Source organism: Oncorhynchus tshawytscha, linkage group LG27 (assembly GCF_018296145.1).
Source record: "Oncorhynchus tshawytscha isolate Ot180627B linkage group LG27, Otsh_v2.0, whole genome shotgun sequence".
NCBI lineage: Eukaryota > Metazoa > Chordata > Actinopteri > Salmoniformes > Salmonidae > Oncorhynchus > Oncorhynchus tshawytscha.
The window spans coordinates 14,169,786-14,194,093 of NC_056455.1; the positions used below are offsets into that span (position 1 = coordinate 14,169,786).

The following is a 24,308-nucleotide window of genomic DNA, read 5'->3' on the forward strand; positions in this document are numbered from 1 at the left end:
TATTCTGACTTTCAACATCAATTTGAGACCCCAACTGGGTTCCACAAAAAGGGAGGCCCGCCAGTTTCCCATCACTGTGCAAAACCATCAGGGTCCAGAGGTACTTTATGGGGACCTCTCTTTCACTTCTGCTGCTTGTGTCCAAACTCCAGGGTGCAGAACCCTTTGGTAATGTGCATGAGGACTAATGTCTGGATGGAATCTTCACTATCTCTAAACCAGAACCATTGCTATTTGTTTTGATGGCTCTTGTCTTCACTCTATTATCCTTCAGAACAATGTTCATAAGAATCTAATCATCCTGCAAATACTTATTCTCTGAATAACTGAACAAAAGCCAACACTCTATGGTCGTGTTTACACAAGCAGCCCAATTCTGATCTTCTTTACACTAATCTTTCCATATCAGCTCTTTCAGTGCTGATCTGATTGGTCAAAAGACCAATAAGTGAGAGAACACATATCAGAATTGGGCTGTCTGTGTAAATGCAGCCTATTTTCACTAATTCAGTTGCATTTATTTTCTGAGGCTGCCTATTCCTTAAATGTGTAACATTTAAGAATCTCTACAGTTGTAGCTGTTCTATTTCTTTAAGGCAATCCGGGTGCTTCTGACATCATAGATGTTGTCAATGGTGCGTTGCAAATAACGAGAGGGGGAGACAGAACTCTGATAGAGACGGCCATTCGTATTGAAGCTTCACGGGGACTATCAACAGGGAGTACAACCGATTCAAAAGGAAAATTGGGGTATGAGAGCCACCAGAATCCGTTCCCATCCTTCGCTGCCCGGGGCCCAGTCTGACTGACATCTTTCGGATCAGCACCGCCACTGAACCACCTCTCGAATAAACCTAATATCGTGTGAGTAGTGTACTGGGGAACCGACGATACCAGGGGGGAAAGGGAACTTGATTCGACCGAACCGGAGTCTTGTATTCAGAGCGTCGCAGAGGGGGAGGGGCGAATAGATGGCTATCACTGGAGAACATAGGGTAGGTACCCCGGTGTAAGGGTGCGGCTAGAATAAAGTCAAAATGTTACATTATCGTATACACTGTCAACTATTTGTGAAGCTTGAAGGCATTTAAAATTGTGTGAATGACTGGTACATGGTTGAAGCGCAAGCCTATTCTCAGGCTACTTACTAGCTAGGCACAACCACTGCTGTATACGGTCAGTTGGTATTGTCACAGTAGCAACCTTTTGTTTGAAGTGTACGGTAGATAATAATAATAATAATATTATTGTAACCAGTTCGACTTGAGTGATCGTGTCACAACTATTCACCCTAGTTGAGATGCTTCCCTTTTGATTGTTACCAACGCAGCGACAGCTTTCTAAAAGGTGACGTAAGAAGATGTTAGTTGGGTTGATGATACTCAAATCCGTAAAAGGATTTTGTCCATGCAAATGTTACATTTCACGTTGCCGTACCTAGCTAATACATTAATACTAGGTGAAATAGACTGGCATTATGTAGGCCTAGTTGTATTGTTTCTGAAAAAAGACAGCCTCTTTCCATGTGGTTGTGAAATCCTCCTAGCTTTTTGTTAAGACAGAATGTCTCTTAAAGAGTACGCATTGTAATTCTATGTAGGTTACAGGCCCACACTGATGAAATGATTCAAGTCAGTAAATACTCTGTACACTGTTCATGGGAATAGTGGTAATGGTTGAATATTGCAATACATGGTGTGAGTGTATGGTTTACACTGTAGTTACCAGGTCCTGATCGTTTCCTACCTAAATATAAAGCCTGGCTCTGAACAGTGATCTGTTGATAAAACCTCTCACATGACCCAGTAGAATTAATCAACTGCTAAATAATTATCACAAGTCCCATGTTACAAATGGAATAACCAACGGTAGACCATTGTGATTTTCTGCACTGTGACAAACTATAGTTGACAGTATTCCATAGCTGAATGTCATGCCCGGAGGAGCAATGTGTGATATAAAGCAATGTCACTATTCCTGACAAATAAATGAATCTATGGTGTTTAATACATAGGCCCTGATTAATGTTAGGCCTGAGCTGGGTCTCTACAGTTAAAACCCTCATGTTGTAAAGAAATCTAACCCTTTATGAACCCTAATCCATCTACTACCATCACATCTGTATTTCTGTCAGCTGATGCCTCTTCTGTCAACACCACAGGCAATGGAGAGAACCTCATGCCCATTTTTTTGGAATAATTTCCGGAAAGATATTTGGTTCCCCTTGGTAGTTTAAATATGCACAACTAGTCCTGCGCAATTGATGACTTTTTTCCATTCCCGAATTGGTATGTCCATTGCCCACAAAACTGAGGTTGACTGAAAATGCTTCTTCTCGTTCTTCCTCGTTCTGCTCTGGCGTGAGCTACTTCCATTTCCAAAGTATTATGTTGAGAGGAAGTAGACCTGTAATCGTGGTGAGGTATAATGTGGTCAGTGTTGCAGGATGGCCTAGGCCTAATCATAGGAAAAACATGACAAGGTCATACACACAATGAAAAGCTCTATAGTAGTTTAGTAATGAGAACTGACTGAATAATGCTTCCCATTTGTATGTACTACATTGTCAACTGAGAGATAGAAGAAGCTTTTCTTAGGCCACCTAAATTGGTGTGGCGCTCTATAAATTATGCCTCATATATCCTTCTCCAGGTCCAAGTCGTTTCTGGGCTTTGACACACATACAGTCCACGCAGCAGCGCCTTTGCAGTGGCTGCAGAATATGGCGTGGTTGAGGGTGCTAAATAAATGATGATCCTGCTCCAGTGTCACGTGCAGTTTGGCTCAGAAGACTTGCTTCCTTCCCTCCCTCGTGTCTGACAATTTCTACTATCCAGGCCCCAGCTGACTCTGGGGAGCTCTCCCGGGCCCTTCCAGGGAGAGATGTTGTTGCTCTTTCTCTTGTCTCTCTTTCAGGCCTCATCTTCCATATTTCCCTCTGTATTTCCCACTTTGTCTGTACCACCTCCTCAGCAGCCCTACAAATGTAATCATGTAGCCTATCGCTGGAATCCAGACAGCTGTCTGCTAATCAACCCGCTCAAGCTATACACTCACTCAATTATTTTAGGTGTTTGTAGTTAATGGTCATTCTGTGTTGGAATGTGCAAAGTGATTGTAAGATGGCCTACCACTGATTGGGGAAGAAATGTTCCGTTAGTCAAAGTTTGCCTTCGATTTGAGGTCTAGTGGATTATGTTGTGCTTGTATCATTTGTTTTAAATTAGCCTATGCCAAGTGTAAAATATAAGACTGTACGGTCAGGATTGCCTCGTAACACCTTGGCCTCTTCTCGTCTGTTTGTTCTGTGTCTATAGTGAACTGTCAACACCATGGATCTGAGAGTGGGGAACAAGTACCGACTGGGACGGAAAATAGGGAGTGGGTCCTTTGGAGACATTTACCTTGGTAAGTGGAAGTGCTCCATCTCCCTCTGTTGGCATTTCTCTTCTTCCTGGTCCTTTTCTCCATTTGCCTCCTGTCTACTGGCCTAGTCCCCATATTGGCTTTTTTCCTCCCCTTAGCCTTAGACTTTCCATTCCCTGGGTGTTCAACTGGAGTTTCTTTCCATGTTCATGGTTCACAAGTTGTTCCTGAGTCTAGCCCTAGTGTGTGTGTGTGTGTGTGTGCGTGTGTGCACGCACTTCCTCAGGTGCCAACATTGCCACGGGCGAGGAGGTGGCCATTAAGCTGGAATGTGTGAAGACCAAACACCCACAGCTGCACATCGAGAGCAAGTTCTACAAGATGATGCAGGGAGGAGGTGAGGAGAATGGGGTGGGTGACTGAGAAGGAACATTTAGTAAATTCCTAGCAAATGCCATATTGACACGTCTGAGTGTATTGGGATCAGTAAGTAGTGACTGTATCACAAATGGTCAAATGTACCCATTTATTGCATTTATTCTATTTCAGAAGTGTTTTTGGTGAACATGATAATGTGTTTAGCACTGAAACAATCTTTTGCTGAATTTGTTGTATGACATTAGTCATAAAGGATGTATGCGCATGTAACTATGGTTAGATGTACACTAAAAGCTAATTATTTGTGCCTCCCTAACAGTGGGGATTCCCTCGATAAAGTGGTGCGGGGCAGAGGGAGACTACAACGTCATGGTGATGGAGCTCCTGGGCCCCAGTCTGGAAGACCTCTTCAACTTCTGTTCCCGCAAGTTCAGCCTCAAAACGGTGCTACTGCTGGCAGACCAGATGGTACAGAACTCTTATGGTGTCATCTTTTCCCCTCAACTTTCATTGTACTGTTTGTCCTCTATACCCTTCACCTCTCTGTCTGCTGTCCTAACTTTGCTTCTGCTGCTATGTCACCCTTTTCTCTTAACTTTGCTGTGTATTACTCTTCTATGGTCTTTGGCTGTCCTTTCTCTACTTCCTGTCCTCCTCATTGTTCTTCCTTTTGCTCAGATTTGTTCTGTTGCTGTTTTTACCGGTGTTGTGCCCCCGAAAGGCATTGGCTGTTGGAGGGTTTAAATTACGGTTAGCTTACAGTAAGGTTTCAAGGTTTTTACAGACTATGCCAGCAGAGCTTTGTTGTCTCGCTTCTCCTTTTCTTCTGAATCCCCCTCTGTCCTCCCCAGATCAGTCGCATCGAGTACATTCACTCCAAGAACTTCATCCATCGCGACGTCAAGCCCGACAACTTCCTCATGGGGCTGGGGAAGAAGGGCAACCTGGTATACATCATCGACTTTGGCCTGGCCAAGAAGTACAGAGACGCCCGCACACACCAGCACATCCCCTACAGGGAGAACAAGAACCTGACGGGCACTGCACGCTACGCGTCCATCAACACCCACCTGGGCATCGGTAAGGGACTTTTTAAATCACCTCCTCCTGTTTGGCTGAAGTATCTAAATGTCTTCATGAATGTGATTTCATTTTACCCTCCAATGCTCATGCCTAGTGTTGAGATGTAGTGACTATTGTCCCCTTGTTCTTAGCGTACATATTTTGATACCACTCAATCCTGTCTGTCCTAAATAGCAAATCATTCAAACCTGTCTACCGTTCTTCAGAGCAGTCTCGGCGTGACGACCTGGAGTCTCTGGGATATGTCCTCATGTACTTCAACCTGGGCTCTCTGCCCTGGCAAGGCCTCAAAGCCGCCACAAAGAGACAGAAGTACGAACGCATCAGCGAGAAAAAGATGTCCACCCCCATCGAGGTGCTCTGCAAAGGATACCCCTGTAAGTGACTGCTAGTATCGGTCTGGGCTGTGACATTTGTATCAATGTGTGTGGACAACTATTTCCCTTCCCCATTGTGTTGTAACAAACGTTTGCATATACCACAGTCTCTCAATCCTGGGTTTTTGCTCACCCTTCCCTTTTATTGCCATTGCTTGTCTGCAGCCGAGTTCTCCACCTACCTGAATTTCTGCCGCTCGTTGCGCTTTGACGACAAGCCAGACTACTCATACCTTCGTCAGCTCTTCAGGAATCTGTTCCACAGACAAGGCTTCTCCTATGACTACGTATTCGACTGGAACATGCTCAAATTTGTGAGTTTGCCACACCAAAGCTCTTATTCTTTACAAGGAACTAAGTGCTACATTCTGTCTGTCTACACCAGGGCTCTCCAACCCTGTTCCTGGAGAGCTACTGTCCTGTAGGTTTTCACTCCAACCCTAATCTTGCACACCTGATTTCTAATAATTAGCTAGTTGATAAGCTGAATCCGGTTAGTTACAACGGGTTGGAGCGAAAACCTACAGGAGGGTAGCTCTCCAAAAACAGGGTTGTAAAGCAGTGGTATGTATACACTATCCAGTGTTTCCACATAACCAGAATGATTCTGAAAGATTTGGATGTAGTTCTATGTAGAGGTATGGGTTTGCTGAAACCTGTGTGGTCTCCTCTCAGGGTGCCAGTAGGACAGCAGAAGACGGTGAGAGGAGGGGAGCTGATGAAAGGGACGAGCGTATCGTAGGAGGCCCTCGGGGATCTGCTGCACGGGGTCTCCCGCCAGGGCCAAACCCACCAGCCGCCAACAGAGTTAGGAATGGAGCTGAGCAGGCCATCTCTAACCCTGCATCACGGGTGCAGCAGTCTGGTGAGCACACACCTGTGCTCTTTTAACTAGAGCTATAGTTGAATGGAATAGAAACATTTAGGAAATGATCCAAGAAGGGCAGAGAGAGAGTGTGTGTGTGTCTAACACATTTCAGTTAATTACTATAGCTCCCTCCTTCTGCCAATCAGTGTAATTTTGTAAATGCCGGATCCCTATGACAAGACATTCATCCAAGTTTCGTCAAAATCGTCCCAGTGCTGTCAGAAGTTGCGTGTGACTAATTTATGAATGAACGGAGACCAAGCCGCAGACCACTCCCCGCTTTCATCGCTGGGGACAATGAAATAGCTTTTGATATAGATAAATACTTTTGTAAACATATTGACAGGAATGACGGTTTGCAAAGTCAACAGTTCTATTTCTAAATGGTCTCCCTTGTATTCTTCCTCTTTCAGGGAACACGTCGCCGCGGGCTATCTCTCGCGCTGAGCGTGAGCGGAAGGTGAGCATGCGGCTCCACCGAGGAGCCCCCGCAAACGTGTCATCCTCTGACCTCACAGCCCGTCTTGACCAATCCCGAATTTCCACATCGCAGGTACGCTAACGCTACCCCATCATACGTCATCACAAACCCTAAAACCCAGGTGTTATGCACCTGAGCCCAACTCCTATGACCAACTTTTTGAGGGGGAATATCAACTAGAAAAATGTCCACCCTTCCAGAACAAGATTACATTTCTTGTCAAAGTTTCAGAGAACTTCCTATTAGTGTTTAGCTTCTATATTATGTAGCATGCAGTGGGTTGATTTATTATTTTTATATTGTGCCAGACTTGAAGCACTCGTTCGCACTCTCATTTGCACTCCAATTTTCTGAGTCATTTGTTCTCTCCACTCTTCTCTCTTCAGGTCAGCATGCCATTTGAGCACCTGGGGAAGTAAAACCTTCAGCGCCACATTCACTGGATCCTGACAGGTGAGGATGTCTCTTTCCCTAAGTTGACACACAGGACTTAAATGTACCTAGTTTGTCAGACAGGTGATAAATGACAAAAAAACACTATCTACACATCTGACTAAATACGCAATCTTCCATTGCAGGGCTTCAAGAGATTCTTTGTCCCAATTTTGTTTATTTTGTGAATTTTTGCTAATTGGACAAATAAGTGGATCTTGGAGGAAAGGACCGAGAATCATAAACTGATGAAAGGATGGCAGTTTGTCAAGGACTGCAGGAATTTCTCCCCTCCACCCTAACTTTGATGGGATAAACCTGGCCTGTAATAGTACGAGGATAAGATAGTGAATAACACCCTCCTCTCCACTGACTCATTTACCCCATGGTAGCTTGGATCATGCACCCCCTGCCACACACCTTTGTCCCTCCCCCACTATTCTCTGGGCGGCTGGCAGAGGTAGAAGACTGATTTGGGGGTTGAAAAAGCCAAGCAGGTGCTCCTTTGCCAAATATTGTTGCGGGCACAAACGCGTTCCAAGGAAAGGTCAACTCGAAATTTGGGCTTGTGTGGATTTAGCCATTTCTGTGTACACTGCAAAGACTACACACACACACAAATGTACCCATGTATGTTTTAACCAGTTCATTTATAGAATAGTAAGGGGCTGTACTCCATTAGTATCATTTACTGTGAATATTTTGTGAATAGATCATATTCATTTGGTGGGGGTCCTGTTGAGGCTTGGGCAATTTTAGTTTCTTATTTGATGTTTTAATTCGAAAAGGAAAGGTACAGCTGAAGAGAAGGAATGGTGAGAGAGATGGGTGGGTGGTAGATGAAGCAATGAGAAAGAAAGAGCAAGTGATTATTAGCTGTAATGGTGTAGAAATAGTGTTGGGTTCTTTTCCCCTACTTTACCTCTTACTGAATTGCTAATTCTCTACTTTAGCCCTCTTTGGAACTGATGTTGCCCAAAAGCCAACACCTCACACAATGATTGAGGTGAACATGCATTTTCTACCCTTCTCCCACTCATTTATTCACCATCTCATCCACACTTGTTTTTTTTTTTAAATCCTCCCTTTTTACCCACTTAGGTCTCCTTCTTGATTTGTGTTCTTTGGTCATAATATTTGGAAGGTTGGTAAGGTCAAAGCAACCACGCTTATTTTAAGACTGCAACACTCTTAAGACATGGGAGAATCACAAGCCTATTGTATTTGACCAGAGACTGCGATGAAGAAGTTGACAAATGATGATGGCTATGATTTTCATGATTGTTCTTAACGTCAACTTTTACATTTTTGTTGGTCTGATGGGAATGGATGCACTCTACTTGATTGAAGGGGGGTGCATGAAGTGGAATGGCTTTTTAATATTTTTTTTTACTTCACTGTAAATATTTTATTTCTGTGTAAAGCCAAAATGTGATTGGTTGTTTTTAAGGTATAATGTAGAAAAATACATACTAAATGCATAAATTGCGGCTGGGGATCAGAATTTTTGAAAATATGAAGTACTAAATTGGGAGGAATTTTAGAAACTTTTACATCGCCAACTGGTTCGTGTGTGTGTCGTCAGAAGTGTAGGTCTGGTGCATGGACTCTCAGAATTCCATAAGCCCCCTGTTAAGATCACAGAGCTGCTAGGGACAAACTGCAGGCTATACGTTTCTCATGCCTCATTATTTGAGATTGTCCATCTCACTGTTATTTTTTTGAAACTCCATTTTGTTTCTCTTGTGTATGAGGAAACTCTTGAAGTATTGCACTTTGTTTTTCCTCTTTTTGTCCCGTTTATTTTATTCCCAGCAGTTTGTTCATAGCCTGTTGAGAATTTGTCACTACTCTCCCCATCACTCCACTCAAAGCCTTTCCTGGAGGCTGTCCATGTTCTCCACCAAGGACCTGATATAGGGCTGTCTACTTTTCCTTTAAAACAAAAAAGCACTCTTGAAAAGGGGGATGCTGACAGGGGTTGACGTCATCTGCGTCTTCTATTGCAAAATAAGAGGGCCCTGGATGTCATTTACCAGCACCCTTGATGTCATTGATGATAACTGGGACTCGGATGCAGTCACAGTGATGTCACAGATTCTGGTAATGACCTGTGTTTGCGACATGTCCCTTTGGCAAGCCAGTGTGACCCAGTGGCAATGTAACTACGGGGAGGGATAGCGCTGGTCAGGTTATGGGGAGTATACACTTTATGGATTATGTACTGATATCTTGTACAGTTCTTTAACACACTTTAACTTTATTTACAAACAGTATTTGTGTATATTTTATGACCTAATAAAAAATAAAACTTCCACACTTTTTAGTAATTTGTTGAAATGGCTCTAATCTACTTCAGTTCTGTGCATTTGGGAAATTACATGTTATTGTATCTTAAAGAGGACCATTTCAGGGGACTATCGAGGAGTGACTGGGTCTGAAATGCTTTTTTTCAAAATTCAAATTAAATTCTCAATACAGTAATGAGAAACATCTCAGTACATATTTTTCAATCTAAACATATAATCAAGTAAGTCACTACACTTGAAGATGTGCGGAATAATCAACATTGTACATTTTCATTTGCAGATACAAATTTTAAAAGGATCAGGGTTAACATTTGTGAAATTATGTAAGAAAATATTGTTCTTGTCATTGCCTAATTTGATAGATTTTAATAAATATGTTAAATTCTTCTGGAACTGATATACTACTGAAATTGAATGGATAAAAGCTTGGTTGCCCCTTGATTTGTATATCAAAGTGAAAGAAATTAACTTTAAAATGGGGAAACTATTATCCAAATGTTTTGTGACAAGTTATTTTGGAGCGAGCTAAGTAATTGCGTTTATTTCATTAAGACGTATGTTTTTACAATAAAATATGTAATATTATTCGAATGAAAACAAAGCTACTGAATGAATAAACTTCATACTACCTGGTAAATTCTTCATACACAAATATTAGAAATTTGGGTTTGGACAACAATGCAAGACCGACCAGCTGGCATATACGAGTTCCATCATGGGAAAGTGGCTCAAGGAGATGAAGCTACTGCGCCTGCGTGAAAGCAGGAACCGTGGAGGAGTTTCGCTGTTCTGCTACTGTAAAATCTTAGGGTAGTGAATCGCTAGGAGCGATACAGGGGAAGAACGGAGCCGAATTCACGAGCGTTCCCCGATAATGCTATTCTGATATGATAGTGACTGAATAAAGTTTTTCTACACGAGATGGACAATTAGTACAGACCATTTTTTTTTGTTGCCTAGGCTTTGAAGAGTTTGCGAGCAGCTACCTAGCTAGCTATGCTAACTTTAGCTAGCGAGCTAGATACAACTGTAAACATGGTTTAAATTGGTTGCTCACTTGACGTTATATTGCAGTAATTTTAATTGAGTATGAATTATGTTATGAATGTGTGTCTGTCGTAGCTAATAACGTATTTAGGATACATTTATGCTTGGATTCAACCAGCCGCAGTGTGTACACAAATCAAACAACTGCAGCAGAGGCAGGTAAGCCACCGCTTGCGCTGTGTTTTTGTGTTCAGAATGGATGGGTTTTCCAAACGAACGACGAATGTAGCTTTCGCTTTGATGACACAGCTGTAATTTCAGCTCCTGTTTTCACTTTGTACAATGACAATTTTCATAATGAAACCATCCATAAAGAGCTTGTTGCCTTTTTTTCTCATATGAAAATGGGCAGCTGCTTAATGTTTTTTATTGAAGTCTTTGCATGGAAATGATGTTATTCATTTATTCTCAGTACAACGCCCTATATTCTCCTTAGTATGTTATGCCTTTAGTATATCTGGAGAGGAAAACTGCAGAAATGTATCTCGTTTTATTTTGGCATCAATGTCAAAAAGCCTATGTTGCATGACTGATAGGATTTAGGTCAAAGTACAATAGATGGTATGAAATACACCCTCCGGCTCAGTCAGCAGGGATTGATGGAGTCTCCCCTGTCGTGTCTATATGAATTATGTGGTCTTTGAACCAAACGAAATGCACCAGACATGGCTCTCAATTACAACTGAACAGCAGTATACCTTATCAATATAACATGTTTTCTGTTTTTAGAAGCCATCAATATTGACCAATACTTTCATTATTTACTACTGTCTCAACCCTTTTTCTTGAATAATTAAGCATTTGTGTCATGGGAAAATCGCATTATAAACCTAATAGGCATTCATTCTCTATAGGCCTATTCCTTCATATTGCTGATATTCAACCTCAATAGTCATCAGTCAATAGTCTATGCTTATCACGAACCAATAGTTACTTGAGAAACCTGACTTGAGGGAATCGAGTGTGACATTCAAATGTAACTGTCCCCTCAAAATTAAAGCATAAAGCAGGCTTCGTCCAGCAGCGTGAGTCACCCATGGCCACGGCCTGCCTATATTTAGACATGCATATTAATTGAATCCCCATTTTTAAATTCGTAGTTTTATTCTGAATGATTAGGTTATTGCCATCATTGGACTCCAGACTGATGCGTCTAGCAATCACATTACCTAGTGAGCATCACTAATGCCAGGATTGAGTACAAGGATGTGGAGTATCTACTGTCCATCTTTCTAATGGTCACTTAGCCTACAGTTTCCCATTAGAAAACTGATATCTGGCTATTCTGCAATACAGACCTAATGAGCAATAGGGGTCTGTTACCTTGCTGACTTTGAGAATTGATCATGTGCTGCTGACGGCGAAAAGACTCAAACCAACATCATAAATGTTCACAATTTTTCTGTCGTTCACTAGACGTTCACTATAAATTCCTCTCATTAGCTATATGTCCCACTGGCACTGATATACCCAGTCTGTCCTTCAGTGTGCTCCATAGAGATTTATTTGGTGTATTTTTGGCTCTCCTACGCTTGCCCCTGCTCTCAAACCAGGAGGAGAGGAGAAGGAGAATTTGGGTCAGTGGGCCCTCAGCCCATGTCACACCTATTCGCTCTTTCTGACTGATTCACTCTGTCCCTGTGTTCTCTCTCAACTTCCAACTCCCCCTCCCTCACTCAGCATCCTTCTGGTTCCCCTCGCTCAGCTCCTTCTGGTTCCCCCTCTCTCCCTCGCTCAGCTCCTTCTGGTTCCCCCTCTCTCCCTCGCTCAGCTCCTTCTGGTTCCCCCCTCTCTCCCTCGCTCAGCTCCTTCTGGTTCCCCCTCTCTCCCTCGCTCAGCTCCTTCTGGTTCCCCCTCTCTCCCTCGCTCAGCTCCTTCTGGTTCCCCCTCTCTCCCTCGCTCAGCTCCTTCTGGTTCCCCCTCTCTCCCTCGCTCAGCTCCTTCTGGTTCCCCTCTCTCTCCCTCACTCAGCTCCTCCTGGTTCCCCCTTCTCCCTCGCTCAGCTCCTCCTGGTTCCCCCTTCTCCCTCGCTCAGCTCCTTCTGGTTCCCCCTCTCTCGCTCAGCTCCTTCTGGTTCCCCCTCTCTCTCGCTCAGCTCCTTCTGGTTCCCCCTCTCTCTCTCGCTCAGCTCCTTCTGGTTCCCCCTCTCTCTCTCGCTCAGCTCCTTCTGGTTCCCCCTCTCTCCCTCACTCAGCTCCTTCTGGTTCCCCCTCTCTCCCTCGCTCAGCTCCTTCTGCTTCCCCCTCTCTCCCTCACTCAGCTCCGTCTGCTTCCCCCTCTCTCCCTCACTCAGCTCCGTCTGCTTCCCCCCTCTCTCCCTCACTCAGCTCCTTCTGGTCGCCCTCTTTCTCTCTCCTCTCCATATCTTATTTAGATTGTCTCTGTCCACTAGGTTGTTAGTTTCAGCTTCAATTGTTCAATTGAATAAAGTAGTAGGTTTTTATTGGTATGCCCAGCTCCTCCTGGTTCCAGTCTCCCTCACTCAGCTCCTTCTGGTTCCCCTCTCTCTCCCGCACTCAGCTCCTTCTGGTTCCCCCCTCTCTCCCTCACTCAGCTTCTTCTGGATCCCCCTCTCTCTCTCTCCCCCACTCAGCTCCTTCTGGTTCCCTGGTTCCCCCTCTCTCTCTCTCTCCCCCACTCAGCTCCTTCTGGTTCCCCCTCTCTCTCCCCTCACTCCTTCCTGGTTCCCCTCTCTCTCCCCCACTCAGCTCCTTCTGGTTCCCCCTCTCTTCTGGTTCCCCCTCTCTCTCTCAGCTCCTTCTGGTTCCCCCTCTCTCTCTCTCCCACTCAGCTCCTTCTGGTTCCCCCCCTCTCTCTCTCCCTCGCTCAGCTCCTTCTGGTTCCCCTTTCTCTTCCTCACTCAGCTCCTTCTGGTCCCCCTCTTTCTCTCTCCTCTCCATATCTTATTTAGATTTTCTCTCTCCACTAGGATGTTAGTTTCAGCTTCAATTGTTCAATTGAAAAAAGTAGTAGGTTTTTATTGGTATGCCCAAGACAACCATCCATGTGTGATGTGTTTGATAACCTTGAAAGAAACTAGGGTATTGGTCCCTTGGGAGGCACACGGTTCCTTAATGGAGCTCTACCTTTTCTACATATTTAGCTACTTCTGTTAATGTGTGACTGTGAATATCCGGAAGACCCAAAAACCCACCATTTCCCCCTGTTGTCTCCCTCCAGATGATGGAGGAGCTGTGGAGACGTGGCATGCCCCTGTCAGATCGAATGGAAAATGACCCCCCAGCCGATATGGCCCCAGGGTCCACGACCACAGCGGCCCCGTCGGGCTCCAATGCCTCCTGGGTGCCAGACACACCCCTGGTGACCCCTGAGGAACCATACTTCCTCATGACCTCCACTGCCCAGACCGTGTCAGGGTTCTTTGTCTGGACAGCCCTGCTAATAACCTGCCACCAGGTAAGGGGCTAGTGAACTCTTTCTCACACATACATACTAGAGGTCGACCGATTAATCGGAATGGCCGATTAATTAGGGCCGATTTCAAGTTTCCATAACAATCGGAAATCAGTATTTTTGGCCGGCATTTTTTTTTTTACACCTTTTATTTAATCTTTATTTAACTTGGCAAGTCAGTTAAGAACACATTCTTATTTTCAATGACGGCCTAGGAACGGTGGGTTAACTGCCTCGTTCAGGGGCAGAACGACATATTTTCACCTTGTCAGCTCGGGGGATCGAATCTTGCAACCTTACAGTTAACTAGTCCAACGCAATAACGACCTGCCTCTCTCTCGTTGCACTCCACAAGGAGATTGCCTGTTACCCAAATGCAGTAAGCCAAGGTAAGTTGCTAGCTAGCATTAAACTTATCTTATAAAAAAACATCAATCATAATCACTAGTTAACTACACATTGTTGATGATATTACTAGATATTATCTAGTGTGTCCTGTGTTGCATATAATCTGACTGAGCATACAAGTATCTAAGTATCTGACTGAGCGGTGGTAGGCAGAAGCAGGCGCGTAAACATTCATTCAAACAGCACTTTCGTGCGTTTTGCCAGCAGCTCTTCGTTGTGCGTCAAGCATTGCGCTGTTTATGACTTCAAACCTATCAACTCCCGAGATGAGGCTGGTGTAACCGAAGTGAAATGGCTGGCTAGTTAGCGCGCACTAATAGCGTTTCAAACTTCACTCGCTCTGAGCCTTGGGGTGGTTGTTTCCCTTGCTCTGCATGGGTAACGCTGCTTCGATGTGGTGGCTGTTGTCGTTGTGTTTCTGGTTCGAGCCCAGGGAGGAGCGAGGAGAGGGACGGAAGCTATACTGTTACACTGGCAATACTAAAGTGCCTATAAGAACATCCAATAGTCAAAGGTTAATGAAATACATATGGTATAGAGGGAAATAGTCCTATAATAACTACAACCTAAAACTTCTTACCTGGGAATATTGAAGACTCATGTTAAAAGGAACCACCAGCTTTCATATGTTCATGTTCTGAGCAAGGAACTGAAACATTAGCTTTCTTACATAGCGCATATTGCACTTTTACGTTCTTCTCCAACACTTTGTTTTTGCATTATTTAAACCAAATTGAACATGTTTCATTATCTACTTGAGGCTAAATTGATTTTATTGATGTATTATATTAAGTTAAAATAAGTGTTCATTCAGTATTGTTGTAATTGTCATTATTACAAAGACATCTATTTTTAAATCGGCCGATTAATCGGTATCGGCTTTTTTGGTCCTCCAATAATCAGTATCGGTATCGGCGTTGAAAAATCATAGTCGGTCGACCTCTAATACATACACAAACACGCTCCTATTTTTTTCTGCATGCTGCATCTAACATATGCTTCAACTGTGTGTTCCCAAATCATATGTTAGTGTGGTCTCACTGCTGCATAAGATGGATGCCTAGTGCCTACAGTAGTAATCTCAGTATGAACAAATCAAATTGCAGATAGAAACTGCAGAAGCATATCAAGGCATCCCTTCAGATTCCTCACGCCTGCTAAGTCCAGGTTGATTATGCACTCTGGAACACCTCAGGCTGTTCAGCCATGATAAAGTAGCTGTGGCAGGTCTTCAAATATGTAGTCATGTTGCCTGCAGACCACTAACCTCCTGTAGGTTCAGAGCTACTGAAAGGCCCAGGTTAATGATTCCTCTCCATTGTGTGTTGCTGCTCAAACAATGAGCCGTCGCTCTGACAACAGGTGTACCTGCAGTGACATCAGAGAGCGGGGCTATTGCCTAGCAACAAAGCTGGGTACAGTGCTCTCTGTGTGCGAGCGCCCTACTGTTTGTTATTTTACCAAAGGTGTGTGTGCCCAGGCCAGGAAAGGTGATAGGTGTAGCTTTGTGTAAGTGGGAACCTGGGACAGGATGAATTAGACAAAAGGTACTGATGACAGAGCCTGCTCATCCAGATGGAAACACAACGCAGCTCCACTCATCACACACACACACGCACGATGTCGACTGCTCTCCCCAGGATGTGGGCAGGACCATAAAGTCAGTCACTGAGCCCTAGTGAAAACACATTGATTTCATGAGACACTTGTTTCAGCTAGCCCATTTTTAGCTAGCTCACGTTGACATAGCTGTGGTCCCTCTCAGGGAGAAGGAAGCTGTTGAATATTCAAACACAATTACCCTCCTTTCAATCCATTGTCTATTTAACTGTCACGTTTATAGTTTTTAAATTGTTCTCCTACAATGAAGTACATTATAATCTAGCCATGTCCTTTAGGAGCTGAGATTAAATGATGCCCTCTGTACTCTGTCCTTCTCTTTCTTGTCTATGTGTCTTTCCCAATCTTTCTCCCTTTGACAGATCTACATGCACCTGCGCTACTACAGCTCTCCCAATGAGCAGAGGCACATAGTTCGCATCCTCTTCATCGTTCCCATCTACGCCTTTGACTCGTGGCTCAGCCTCCTCTTCTTCACTAACGAAGAGTACTATGTCTACTTTGACACGGTCCGCGACTGCTACGAAGGTGAGAACCTTCCCACCCTGTCAATGGTGTATGACTCTTACCTGAATAGAATGCCTTGAGAAACATAAAATACATACAAGTACATTTGTTTTAGAGAGAAGAGATACTGTGCTTGCAATTGGCATGGTGACTGGAGGAATTTCCACGACAGCCGTTGCCAGAGAGTTGAATGTTCATTTCTCTACCATAAGCCGTCTCCTACGTTGTTTTAGGGAATTTAGCAGTACGTCCAACCGGCCTCACAACCGCAGACCACGTGTGTGGGCGAGAGGTTTGCTGATGTAAACAGAGTGCTCCATGGCAGAGGGGGTGTTATGGTATGGGCAGGCATAAGCTATGGACAACGAACCCAATTGCATTTTATCGATAGCAATTTGAATGTACAGAGACACCGTGACAAGATCCTGAGGCCCATTGTTTTAAAGGTATCTGTAACCAACAGTCATAGATTGGGGCCTAATTTATTTCAGTTGACTGATTTCCTTAAATGAACTGCAACTCAGTAAAATCTTTGAAATTGTTGCATGTTGTGTTTATATTTTTGTTCTTTATACATTCTAATAGAGCTGTGATCGACATGGTTTGTTGGTCATCCTGCTGGTCTATGGTTTGATGTTGCAATGGAAGAATGTATTTGCGCTAATCACAGGTGCATTTCATTGTTTGCAGTACACTGTTAAGGCCGAAACCTTTCTGCTGTGCTACTACATGTTCTGTGTTTTTTAAAGCAATATCACACACGTACGTCAAATCAAATCAAATTTTATTTGTCACATACACATGGTTAGCAGATGTTAATGCGAGTGTAGCGAAATGCTTGTGCTTCTAGTTCCGACAATGCAGTAATAACCAACGAGTAATCTAGCTAACAATTCCAAAACTACTACCTTATACACATAAGTGTAAAGGGATAAAGAATATGTACATAAAGATATATGAATGAGTGATGGTACAGAGCGGCATAGGCAAGATGCAGTAGATGGTATCAAGTACAGTATATACATATGAGATGAGTATGTAAACAAAGTGGCATAGTTTTTAAAGTGGCTAGTGATACATGTATTACATAAAGATGCAGTAGATGATACAGAGTACAGTATATACGTATACATATGAGAAATAATGTAGGGTATGTAAACATTATATTATATTAACTAGCATTGTTTAAAGTGGCTAGTGATATATTTTACATCAATTCCCATCAATTCCCATTATTAAAGTGGCTGGAGTTGAGTCAGTGTGTTGGCATTAGCCACTCAATGTTAGTGGTGGCTGTTTAACAGTTCTACTCCATCGGAGATGCACAAGTACTCAACACATTTTTTTCAATGATTGTGTTTTTGCATGTGCACTTGTTTTGTGTCCCGTAGCAGGAGTTGGCAACAAAATAATTTCACAATCCTTTTGATGAGGTGCAAGTAGAGATACTGGGTTGCAAAAGAGCAAGATAAATAACAATATGGGGATGAGGTAGTTGGGTGTGCTATTTACAGATTGGTTGTGTACAGGTACAGTGATCGGTAAACTGCTCTGACAGCTGATGCTTAAAGTTAGAGAGGGAGATATAAGACTCCATTTAATCTTTTTCCCTACCCTCGCCCCGCTTGTTAGATATTATGCACATTGATAGCTTGATACCAAACGCCTTTGCCATTTGATTTATCATAGTAGCAGGCTAACAGGATCTGAATGATCAGACCGAAACAGAGAAGTGAAAGTGATCGGGTGAAATTATGAAGCAAGTGCACAGAGAAATACAGCTTCACTCTATCTAATCAGAGTAGCAGGATCAATGTACAGCCAGCCCTTTTCTTTACACACAGGCAAGCTGGCCAGTTGAGTTATTTAGACCATGTAGCATTTGACTTGACTGACATGAGAAAGATAATTACAAAAAATACTCTGATCAAGTCGTTTCCAAAAAATTGCCCATATCTGTTACTATACTCGTTTTGTCCGACTACTCGGCACACCTCTAGCAGGACGACACTGGAAGAAGTTTCTGATTGACAGAGGGAGGGCTTTGCATAGGCGCTTTGTTTATTTTGTGGGACTTAAAAAAAATGTAAAAAATTAAATGCCCGGAACGTTATTAACCGGTCCCCATGCTTTTAAAGTAATGGTTCTGTTCCGGAGAAGAATACATCACTTTCGTTCCTGGTTCTGATTTTGTTCCTAGAAAAATGTAGTTATTTTACGGTTTTTAGTTCTGTTCTCTGAACCGGTTCCAGCCCCTGGTCCGTAGTATCGAGTGTGTGGGAATCTGTTCTGTCCCTAGTGACAGATGGCCTTTGCGATCTCTCTGCCTTTACGAGAGTGGCCATCTTTGTTTCCAAGGCCTGCTGGGATTGCTGGGGAGGGGAAGCCTGTTCCCTAGCAACAGTATGCAAACGACTGAAGCCTTGAAGAGTTTTAGAAACCACTCACTTATGAACAGATAAATTGTCTGGCTGTTCTGTATCAGCTGGCTGTATCTCAACAGAAGTAACATCAACAGAAATTGGCATTAGCATTTTGTTACAGTGGTTACATAATACAGACAGGTGTGCCACTTGCTTACCGGACTCTGCCATCAAATTATTCCTGACAAACTCTATTGTATGTACAATATACAACCCTATGTCTGTGGGGAAAAGGGGACCTCAGTGCGAAGGTGTGCTCAATGCATGAACGAGTGCTTTGCGCTGCACATTTTGTCTACCTTGTGTCAAAGAGAGTTCTGAGTCTACGATGCGTGAGAGAATGCTGTGTGTGTGTGTACTGTACGATGTGTGTGAGTGCTTGGAGCGCATGGATTGACGGCAGGGGAGTGGACAGCTCAGCCAGGCTGCACACAGTGGACTCTCCCTGCCAGCACACCGCACGGGCAGCAGCTGTGGCCCCAGGGCTCCACACTGCTAAATATAGAGGGCCCCAGTGCTGTCAAAGTTACACTCTCTCTCACTCACACACACACACACACACACACACACACACACACACACACATATGTTGTGTATTTATACATGCATGCTTGCAAACATTCAAATAGCAGGAGTCAATACTGTAAGGATGCCACTGGGATTCCCATTATTGTCTGCTCAGACCTCTATGCAGCTATGTGTGAAAATACAATATACAAGGAAAGCAAATGGAATAGGCAGGGGTCCTTTATGGCTGGAGTTTCCCATGCCAGAAAAGAGACAGAACAGGAGAAAGAGCAGCAAAGCTTCAGGATTGATTCGTCCTATAGTTGCTTCACCACCCTCAAATTAGCATGGCCTGAACACCTGGGACAGCAGCTGAAACCACATTCCTCCCAGTCAATGACACCAATAACAGTGTTCATAATCAAAGGAGAGACAGAAGTCCTAGTGCCTCTTCTGCTCCGATGAACTGGAAGTGATTCAGTCTGACGAGAGGATTTTTTCTCAACTCTCCCGTCTGTCCCAAGGAGTCGGGACCCACAACTGTGCTCTGTTAATTTGAAACAATTTATTTAATTTCCAAATCAATTGAAATCTCTATGAACCATTCAAATCTCTTAGCTAAATAATTGATGCTAATGAATGGATTCAAATAAACAGGCGCGTATTAGATTATACCAGTACTGTACATGTGTTGTTAAATAGGATGGTAACTGAATAGTTTTGGACTAAACATTCAGCTGGATGGATATCAATATTTGGGAATCTCTGGAAAACCCGTTGTCTCACACACACATACACACAGTGGGGGAGGGTAGCTTTGTGTGCACACAGGGGGACAGAGCGATGTTGATCCAAGCTAGAATGGAGGGCGGTTTAGCCAGAGGCCATTGGGGACAAAGACTGTCTCATCTTGTTTTGCTTTCTGCAGTGGCCCATGCACTGACACAGCACATCAGCATTCTGCTCGTGGGAAATCGGGACCACGGCCTTAATACTGTAGAGAGGAACATGGCCAATGCCTCTAGATAGAACATGTTTACTTCTGTGTGTGTTAGTGTTCTTTCTCGTAAATGTTTCTGGGTTCTCAAGGGGAGGCCCAGAGTCCAAACAGACCAAATACACACAGACAGACAGATTGATTTTTGGATATGAAAGCTTAACCGAAAGACTGCTGTAGTTACATAGAGGCAACTACCCCCATATTCTCTCAACTCTCTGACACTGCTTACATGTGTTTTTGTGTGTTTCCTCTGTAGCGTTTGTGATCTACAACTTCCTCAGCCTGTGTTATGAGTACCTTGGAGGGGAGAGCGCCATCATGGCTGAGATCAGAGGAAAGCCCATTGAGTAAGTCTCTCTTATCACTCTATGTCCTCTCTTATATAAAAAAAGACAATTCATGTACAATCCAATAATGTCATTCAAACATCCCACAACTGCAGAATAGTAATGTGTATCAATACTTTATTGTATGGTTTGAACCTCTTCATGCCATTTGGATCTTGAGAACACAGACTACCAAATGCTTGTGTCTTGGCTGTCTACAGGTCCAGCTGTGTGTACGGCACCTGCTGTCTCTGGGGAAGGACTTACTCCATTGGGTTCCTCCGATTCTGCAAACAGGTATAGTGAAAGCCTTCTTCTCACACATTATTTGTGAGAAACCCTTACATATGAACACAGAGTTGTTACAGCATTACATATTCTCTCTCTCTCAGGCCACTCTACAGTTCTGTGTGGTGAAGCCTCTGATGGCCATGATCACAGTCATCCTGCAGGCCTTTGGGAAGTACAGAGATGGAGACTTCAAGTACGTAGGGCTATGGGACACTGTCATTCATTCTACTCTATACTATATCAGAGTATTTGCTTAACCTGTGTTGACCTCAAAGTTAATTGTTTCAAAAGCCACAGAGGATTCATGTTTGTCTATAATATCTTTACTTGTCTGTACTTTTCTGCATGAACAGTTTAAATATTATTTGTTTGTTCTCACAGATGTTTTTTACATTTGCACTATTCTGGCTGTAAATCTGTTTTCATCGAAATGTCAGGGTTGTAGTTGTCAAGCATCTCAGAGTAGGAATTATATTACTTAATTTCTAAGACAAGACTGTGCTAAGACATTCCTATGTGTTGACACTGTTCTGATAGCTGGCTGTGCCTCTCTCTCTCTCTCTCTCCAGTGTGGCCAGTGGGTACCTGTATGTGACCATCATCTATAACTTCTCTGTCAGCCTGTCTCTCTACGCTCTCTTCCTCTTCTACTTCGCCACCCGCAACCTGCTGGTCCCCTACAGCCCCATGCTCAAGTTCCTCATGGTCAAGTCTGTCATCTTCCTCTCTTTCTGGCAGGGTAAGGAAACCTCTTGATCGACACACACACGCAATGTATCATAGATAATGCTGCATCCAAGTGTGCTGACCCTCTCTTCCAGATAATACACACAATGTGATTTGACAGTACTCTGATCCTCCTTCCTCGATTTCTCTCTCCCTCTCTCTCTGGGGGATAAGGTATGCTGCTGGCCATCCTGGAGAAGTGTGGAGCCATCCCTAAAATCAACTCTCCCGAAGTGTCAGTTGGGGAGGGCACGGTCGCCGCCGGCTACCAGAACTTTATCATCTGCATTGAGATGTTCTTTGCCGCTGTGGCCCTGCGCCACGCCTTCACCTACAAGGTCTACATGGACAAGAGGCTGGACTCCTACGGTAAGGATACAGAGGGAGGGACTATCCATGCAGTTTAGAGAGAGAACTGTTTAAGTAAAAAGAAATCAAGTCATCACTAGCATATTAGTGTGTCCCTGACTAAATGACACAAGCAGTTGCTTATGTTTCTGGAACTGTGTTCAGTGAGGATTCAGAACACTGGTTCTCCATGGTTGCTCTTCAAGTCTATTTCAGTGACTTTGTTCCACTGACTTGCTCTGCCTGTCTCTAAATGTTTCATCCTCTCTTTTATTCTCTCTCTCCTCTCCCTCGGTTTTTTACTCAATTTTTATTTTGTTGAATCCCTTTTTCTCCTCACATTTATCTTCCCTCTCTTCCTTATTCTCCTGTTCTGTTATCTCGCCCTTCTCTTTTTTTATATTTTCTTATGTCCCTCTCTCTCTTTATCTGTCTCACTTTGTGCTGCACTATAAGGGTCCTTTCCTATTTTTGGACAGTACGGTAGGTCTACCACTAGCTCAGCTGTGTTTGGCTTCTCACTGCCACAGTACTTTCTGGTTGACTCCATTTCTGTGATGTGCTCATATTTTGTTATTCTATTATTTTTAACTGTTTCTGAGATATAGAGCTTAATTTTGTACAAACAATTTATTTTGAGCCTCCTCAGTGCTGTCATACATTTGTATTGCCATTATTGTACAGTATGTGCTGCTTTTATCAATGTATTATTTTGTGGTGTGTATGAGTTCTCCCCTTGCAATGCACTAGGAGCTCCACTGGCTGTTTCTGTCTGTTTGGTTCAGTAGTATTATGTGATCCTCCACTTTGTTTACTCATGGCATTCAGGTTTGTTCACTGTAGGGTTCCACTCTTCCTTCCATTATCCCTCATCCTCCCTTTATTTCCATCCTCTCCCGGCAGGCCGCTGCGCCCCAATGAAGAGCATCTCCAGCAGTCTGAAGGAGACCATGAACCCCGGAGACATGGTGCAGGACGCCATCCACAACTTCTCCCCGGCCTACCAGCAGTACACACAGCAGTCCACCCTTGAGCAGCGCGGAGGGGTGCCAGTGTCCCGCAGCCACAGCAACCTCAGCACCCGCGACAACGAGAAGACCCTGTTGCTCAGCTCCGACGATGAGTTCTGAGCCCCCCTACACACCGACCGGTGGTACTCCTGGGAGGTGGAGACGGGAGGGGCTTTATAGACTCTACTATAGTGCCGTATGAAATCGACAGGCTTGAGTCCTTTGGCTGATCCACTTCATTGCGTACATGAACATAGTACTCATATTCCTCAGTCTATATTGACAATACAAGCAACCTACTACATAGGGGTCCATTGCCACATACCCCTGCCAATATGAATCAATACAGATACACACACTCGTGCATAGACCATTCCCAGGTGTCTTCAGGCTGTGTGTTAACACTACAAAAGGCCTACCACACAGAAAAACACTCACCAACCTGCATGCCATTGACATGAGTACCATTGAAATATTGTCAATTATACAGCATCCCCCTCACCCTCCTGCCAGCTCTGCCTCTTGCTGAAATGTTGCCAAATAGAGGGAGATCCAGCTTGGTCAGCAGGACCCTCTCTAACTTAAGATTTCAGAGTGACTTGGATAAGACACTAAGGGATACCGAAATCACTGTATATTTTGATGTTTATTGACCTTGATGGTATTCTTCTCATTTAAACAAATCTATTATGAAGGGAGGTTATTGTTATATGATGTGTGTTAGTGTGTGTTGGCATGAACAGGAAGGTACAGTGAGGATAATATAATTGGGGGTCTTTTGGGGTGTCTCCCGGAATGTTATGGTTGTTGTTGACAACGTATTGAGGGAACAGCTGTTGACAGAGGTTTGGTGCGGATTTCAGATTAAAGAGGAACGGGCTTCTTAGCAGAGCTGGACCCGGCCGCAGCAGACAGGATTAGAATCCTGTAATTGGGGCATTATGTGCGGCACAGATCAGGCATGTTTTTCCATTACGTTGGTCTAATGGTCATATTGCGCCAAACTGCGCATGTGCAGAACGTCTAATTAAAGGATGTCTTTTGATAGTTTTTTGGACAAAAATGAAAACTTGTCAGTTTGTCACTTTCACGTTGTTGGAGTAATAACATGTTCAACTACTTAAGACATTGGCTCAAATCTAGGGTTGTGTCTTTAGATTGAGAAAATAAACAACTAATTTCACTGTTCTCATCTCAAACCTCAGCCTGGTCTGTTTCGCAGGTGTTCCTGGAAGACTTCAATGTTGCACCTCTGGATTTAGAAACTCTGTGAAGTTGTCAAGGATATGGGGACCATGCTATTCTTCCCCCTGGTGGCAAGAGGCAGAGAGATTTCCAGCCCAGCCTCTGGGAGGAGCCTGTTGAGCAGAAATAGTTTCTTTGAATA

At 43.7% G+C, this 24,308-nt stretch overlaps 2 protein-coding genes across 4 annotated transcripts; both read left to right on the top strand.

Annotated features, from left to right (window-relative positions):
• The first annotated feature begins 636 nt into the window (after nucleotides 1-636).
• On the top strand, nucleotides 637-9,302 carry LOC112226146 (casein kinase I). Of its 2 annotated transcripts, none has more exons than XM_024390436.2 (11): nucleotides 637-995; nucleotides 3,318-3,408; nucleotides 3,653-3,763; nucleotides 4,064-4,212; nucleotides 4,596-4,824; nucleotides 5,034-5,204; nucleotides 5,370-5,518; nucleotides 5,880-6,069; nucleotides 6,486-6,625; nucleotides 6,940-7,006; nucleotides 7,132-9,302. In XM_024390436.2, exons 2-10 carry the CDS (start codon nucleotides 3,333-3,335, stop codon nucleotides 6,970-6,972), a joined length of 1,248 nt encoding a protein of 415 aa, XP_024246204.1. In that variant the 5' UTR covers nucleotides 637-995; nucleotides 3,318-3,332; the 3' UTR covers nucleotides 6,973-7,006; nucleotides 7,132-9,302. The 2 variants fall into 2 exon arrangements, with proteins under 2 accessions (XP_024246204.1, XP_024246203.1); XM_024390435.2 differs by having other exon boundaries at nucleotides 637-864.
• A 742-nt stretch (nucleotides 9,303-10,044) lies between these two features.
• LOC112226147 (transmembrane protein 184B) lies at nucleotides 10,045-24,109 on the top strand. Of its 2 annotated transcripts, XM_042307369.1 has the most exons (10): nucleotides 10,045-10,500; nucleotides 13,522-13,758; nucleotides 16,146-16,311; nucleotides 20,477-20,567; nucleotides 20,768-20,843; nucleotides 20,939-21,030; nucleotides 21,407-21,576; nucleotides 21,738-21,932; nucleotides 22,368-22,394; nucleotides 22,815-24,109. In XM_042307369.1, exons 2-10 carry the CDS (start codon nucleotides 13,522-13,524, stop codon nucleotides 23,039-23,041), a joined length of 1,281 nt encoding a protein of 426 aa, XP_042163303.1. In that variant the 5' UTR covers nucleotides 10,045-10,500; the 3' UTR covers nucleotides 23,042-24,109. The 2 variants fall into 2 exon arrangements, with proteins under 2 accessions (XP_042163303.1, XP_042163304.1); XM_042307370.1 differs by lacking the exon at nucleotides 22,368-22,394.
• Nucleotides 24,110-24,308: the final 199 nt, after the last annotated feature.